The sequence below is a fragment of the Camelus dromedarius genome, chromosome 28 (assembly GCF_036321535.1).
Source record: "Camelus dromedarius isolate mCamDro1 chromosome 28, mCamDro1.pat, whole genome shotgun sequence".
NCBI lineage: Eukaryota > Metazoa > Chordata > Mammalia > Artiodactyla > Camelidae > Camelus > Camelus dromedarius.
In genome coordinates, this window is record NC_087463.1 from 24,704,297 (window position 1) to 24,710,296 (window position 6,000).

General features: G+C 37.0%; 1 protein-coding gene across 5 annotated transcripts in view; it reads left to right on the forward strand.

The window, feature by feature from the left end:
• Positions 1-6,000, forward strand: part of ZNF407 (zinc finger protein 407) — a 365,141-nt gene that overhangs the window by 30,314 nt on the left and 328,827 nt on the right. For all 5 annotated transcript variants that reach the window (XM_031441739.2, XM_064480435.1, XM_064480436.1 and 2 more), the window contains exon 3: positions 3,673-3,787. In XM_031441739.2, coding sequence (XP_031297599.2) covers positions 3,673-3,787 — 115 coding nt within the window. The remainder of the gene's footprint in view (positions 1-3,672; positions 3,788-6,000) is intronic.

Consider the following 6,000-nt stretch of genomic DNA (forward strand, 5'->3'; position numbering starts at 1 on the left):
AATCAATGTAGGCATTTCAGCACTTAATTTCCCTTGTGTGTTGATAGCTGATCATTCTTAATCCATTAAGATTTATTTAGTCGTTTACAATGCAAAATAGGTTTGCACTGGTCACTTGTGCCATTTGAAAATGTCCACCAGGTTAAGTGCAGAATGTAGTCCATTCGTCTTCCTTGACTATATGTATTAATTGCATTTAAAATCAAGTTAATGTGGATGTGAAAGTGAGGTAACTATCAATATGTGACAAAGTAACCCTACTTATATAAGTTACATCATTGATTGTAACATTTAGTAAAAGTTAGCATACTTTTAACATCTTGTGTTGGGCTTATCAGCAAGTACATTTTTATTGTGCTCTGAGGCACCAGAGCGAGTGCACAGTGCCAGTCTACATTTTAAGTTTGCAAGTCATTGTTTGGAGGAGGCTGCTCTCTAGGTTTTAATTTGAGGGTTTTCCTTGGAGCATCTTAAAATGAATTGCTTTTCTGATACTTTGCTTGTGTCCATGAAATAGTAATTCAGGGACTGTTATTAATGGTTAACTGGAAAGGGGCTTATTCTTCCAATCCCTATTTTCATATTTTGTGATTTACTCTATGTTTTATGTAACCTTTTCTTCCCATCCTTAACACGATAAAAGCAGCACTAGAAGAAATAAATGAGTTTTGGTTATCAAGACTGGTGGGGAAAAAGGCTCCCGGTTTTCTGAGTGCCTGCTGGTGTGAAGCCATCAGCATGAGCAGCGTCTCTGTCCCTTTTACGTTAGTCAGACCAAAAATGCTGTTCGTTTTCCCTCCGGCATTGTTCTGTTAGGGCTTCAATTTCATACACCACGGTCATTGAGCCAGAGGGCTGAAGACCTTCACTTTCTGTTCAGAGCACTCTGGTCACTGGTGTTTTTTTCGAAGTGTCTGCACAGGGGAGGGAGGGAGTGGGGTGACTTCAGGGGAAAACTCTCAAGTTAGGGCTGGTAGTGTTTGTGTCTTAGTACAGGATGATTGAGCAGCCAGATGAGCTTGGGACAAGGTGGTGAGGGAGGGAGCGGGGACTGGAGGCGCAGAGAGAGCAGGAGGACTGTTCGCTGAGGTGGTTGTTGAGAAGATTCAGTGATGGGTTGTGTTCATCTTACTGGATTCTTTCAGACCTAAAGTCTGGTCACGACCTGTTCGGTGTTGATGTCATGTCCATGTCTCAGAGAAGTTACCGGTGACTGAGGCCGGGAGGCCTGTGCACGTCTGAGGGAAGACTTAAAGTCTTTGGAATTCTTTTGGTAAAATTGTACAAACCAAGACTAGAGACTCTTCCATTTTCCCTTTCAGAAAACCTCACAGGCCAAACTGAAAAAAAAAAAAAAAAAAAGACTGAGGATAGTGCTGTCCCAAGGAATGGAACTATTTAAAATAATATTGATGGTTTGTAATAATCTCAACATGCCTGAGAGAGACAAATTTAGAAATATGCACTTTTACAAATTTTGCCTTATAAACACTATTCCTGGATTCATTTTGGGATGTGCCTGGCAAGCTTAAAAAATGGAAACATCAGTTAGGAAAAAATTTTAAAAAAAGGGGAAGTTTGCTTTTTTTTTTTTTTAAATACAGAAAATATTACCTCTAGTTCCCAAGTATTTGAATTTTTATGGCACAGAAAGGAGGTGTTCACACATCTTCTCTGCGCGTAAGTTCTGAAGAGCAGTCAGGGCCTCAGTGGTTTCTGCGTGAAGACAGCCAGCAGGGCGGCTCGTTCATGTGCGCTCAGCGCGCCAGCCGTGACCCCCGAGCCCGAAGGAACTGGGCTTTCCTCCGAGGGGCCCTGCACAGTGCGGGGGCCCGCGGGAGGGCGATGTCCAGCCCCGGCCCCACGGCAGGCGCGCAGGCCCGAGGCAGCATGGTGAGCAGCACCGGAGCTCAGTTACCAGGTCGCTGGAATCCTTTCACCACACCTGTGATACAGGTGTTGAGAGAGCTTTATCTTCTTAGTTTATTTAGGGTCCTGATGCAGTGGCTGAGTAATAGTTTCCTCACCACCTGATCCGCGGTGCCGTTTAACATACAGTGCAGGTAAATCGGTTCTCCTCGCTCTTTTCTTTCGCAAGAGCCTTTATAGAATTCTGTGTCAAGATGAAATGTTTCAAAGTAGTGATAGGCTCAGTTTTATCAGAATCGTTTAAATAAACTGTAGTTTCTAATGTGACCGATAGAATGTGATTGCTGTAAGCTGCAGTCCCAACCTGCTTTTGACATTTAAACATATAAAGCTGACTAGATATAACCATTCAGGTGCTAAATATATTTTACATCTACTTCTAGCAGTAGAAATGGAAGTATTAAGAGATCTGGCTTCATTGTCATTGAGCTGTGAAATATTCAACCTTGTCTGCCCGTGCTTAGTACTGTTGACTTTTTTATTTCTGTTAGAAGATTAAAATTGAATGCTTCACTTTTTTTTGTCAGCTTTTGGGAATTAAATTGAAATTTAAGACTCTAAAATTTTTTACTGAGTGCTTCAGTTTCAACAAAGTATTCTTAGAGGATTTTTTTTCCAAGGGCATTGCACGAAGTTCCATTGATCAAAAATGATTTATTGCAACTTTTTAATTTGAGCTCCTTTTGTATATTTATTAAAGTTCACACATTTCATATTCTGTCTAACTGTATTAGAAGAGGTACCTTTGCCAAGTGGGTACCAAACATGCTATGAAAAATTTGGAAACATAATACTGATTTTAAACTGTGATCTTCATGATTTTGATTTGTTTCTGTGAAGATTTAGTCCTTAGAAGTGGAAAATGGTATGTACACGTTACACTTTCAGAGTGTCGCTTCTCGTTCGTGTGGGTACTGACTGTTTATGAGTGACTGTGTTCCAGTTAGAGTCTACCTATTGCTGACAACTTTGTGGACTCTGAAATAATTTTGTTTTCTCATTTTTGAGTAAAAGTTAATCTTATTTCTTTATGAAATAAAAAAAATTGTTGGCATTATGCCTTTTATGTTGAAATATTTGTTCTTGAAATCAGTAATAATAATCAGTGTCAGTACTTCTAGATTGCCAAATCGTCAAGGATTTTTGGCTATAAAATGATCATAAAAGCAAATAATTTATCCACTATATATTCTTATATTGTGTAGTATTAAAATAGTAATATAATGAATCATTTGGGATAAGTGTCAGAAAAAAACCCCTGAAATACCATTGTTACTGTGAATAAATTCAAAGCTGCAGAAATGTGAGGAAATGGGGATGTGGCCACTGAGAAATTTGATAATAAATATATTTTTAAAAGTATCAGCAGCTGTCTTTGCATTTATGTTTTTAAAATGTTCTGTTTTAAATGTTGAGTGACTTTAAAAGCTATTTCTGTCGATTTGTAAGAAAAATATTTGAAATTATTTAGCTTCTCTCATACACTTAGTTCTGGTTATGTATTTTACTTTTGACTTTAAATTTTAAAATGTTACTGAAAGTTAGAAATACCCATTGAAACATTAAGGTCTTGGAATAATTATGGAATGCAGGTCTATTCAAGGTAGAAAGGAACTCAAGTATTCCATTTTGGGTACAGAAATTTGTAATTAGATTATAAGTATGATTCAAGATCTAGACCTCTTAAACTATCAGTAGTGTGCTGTTCAAATTCAAATCATATTGTATGTTAAATTTACTTAGGATCAAAACCATTCAAGTGCAAGATATGCCATTTTGCAACAGCTCAGCTTGGCGATGCCAGAAACCATGTCAAAAGGCACCTTGGGATGAGGGAATACAAGTGTCACGTCTGTGGGTGAGTAAATTGAAACCATCTCTGCCAGGGTGGGGGGGTCAGGGGGCCTGGAACTATGTGCAGGATATCCACTGTTTCGGAATCTCAGAACTGATACGAGTAAGAGGGGCTAAAATTATGCACGCGTATCCTCCTTTCCATTGTTATGGTAAATTCCTTAAATGCAGTTATGACATTCTTCTCCCACTTCTAATCCTGTACTGAAGATGAGCAATTTTATGGGCTACAAGGTCAATTTGAACCTGTAATCTGTAAATTGACTAAATTATAGGATGTTCATTCACATTGCCAGAGAGAACTGTAAATTCCATTTAAAGACATAAAAAAATACATAATATAGCTTTAGGAGTGTATATGTATGTTTTTTTTTTCTTTTGCTATACTGCTTTAATTTTAATCATATTAATGGTTCTTTGGATCCCCTGGACATATTCTATGACGAAAAAAGCAGAAAAAGATTTGATTTCAGAAAACTGATTATTGCAGGAATGATGCTTAAAAACCCAGTGTATAAAATGTATGTTTTTGTGTAACTTTATTTCAAAACTTGTTTTCCTGTTTTAGTTAACGGCTCTTTCCTCTAAAGAAAAATTCACAATGTTTAATTGTCACTCAAATGTGTTGCATTTAATAGGAAGCACTGAAATGCCTTAATGCAAAACTAATTAATTTAGCAGAAATGTTTAAAAGGTTTTAAAATGCCGTGACATCTATGGTATATCATAGGACATTCAGAGCTGGATTTTAATACTCTACTTCTGATTAAAAATATATTTTAATGTTATTATGCTGGAGAAATTAACTAATAAGTGCATCATATAAAAACATTTTATGTGAAACCTGAGGAACCTGCAGTCCTTATGGTTAATTCACAGAACACCTCGGAGTCAATTAAGTTACGCAACATGCACATGTTCTATTAGGTTTATTTCTTCAGTGGAAGACTCCGGTTGGCACTGCTGCACACATATCTTTTAAGTCAAAAACCGCATCTGTGTTTTGTTGGACAGTACATTTCATCATGGAATGCAGTTTCATTTTTTGACCCTTAAGATAGTTTTACAAATAACTTTGCAAGCAGCTTTATGGACCATGCTCTGTGATTTATTCATTGGCAGAACTGATGGTTCAATGACTTGCAGCTAAAGTAAATGAAGATGAACCTTTGCCCTGAAGCCCCCTGAAGATCAGTGGGAGAATGAGTTTGGTTGCTACTGATTTTAGCTGCAAGGGTCGAGTGCCAAATGGTTCATTTTAATTGTTCCAGGTCTTGGAATTTTAAAAGATAATCTCATTTATTGTTTTTATGATGTGAGTTATAGGCAAGAGGAAGGCCCTGACTCCAATGAAAATTTGCTATAAGATGGCAATAAGCAGTTTCTTCCTCATTTCTGCAAAATAAGACAACAATTTTTGCATACTCTGTTATTAGAAACCTAATTCCATTCATTTTTATTAGCGTTACCAAGACCTGGAAAGAGAAGAAGAAACTTTCAGAGAGCAGTTTCTGGCATATATAGCGTCAGAAACAGTACCTGGTTGGTTGGCTGTGGTTGTGTGATTTAAGCAGTGCACACTTTGCTTATGCACACGTTTTGCACTAGTAGTTTATATATTTGATTCCCAAGGTAAAGAATTACAAGTACATATAAGCTATGTTGAGTTTTGTACTGCTGTCATAGAGGCCTGCATGTATGTGTGGGTGTAGAAAAAGCAATTTAGATTCCAAAATTGTATCTCTTAGAATTACAGTAGTCATTGAATTTTATTTGACCAAGAAATAATAGTTCTCTTAATTTTTTAAGTGAAATTTGATTTAAAAGGGACATAACAATAATTTGTACAGGGTTGATATTTTTAGAGTGAAGCTGAACGTTCTGAAGAATTGCAGTGAACTGAAAAAAATGCCTGTTGATCTATGAGGTTGAGACAGGACAGTAATGAGTTAACAGCCCTTTAATGCTAACGAAAAGTATCATAGGTTGTTCTGTATTTCATGTGTTTCAGAAGGATAGAGCAGTATGTAAGTTAAAAATTAAAGTGGAAAACATTAAAAAAAAAATCCAGAGTTGGCTATCAGGTTAGTGGCAGCAGAGAGCACTGGTACATTAACATCACTGACAATGTCAATTCATTATCATCGACGGCTAAATAATCTTAGAAATGCTCGGTGGACCTATTAGTTCCTGAACATAAGCAGCTCATGCTGCATT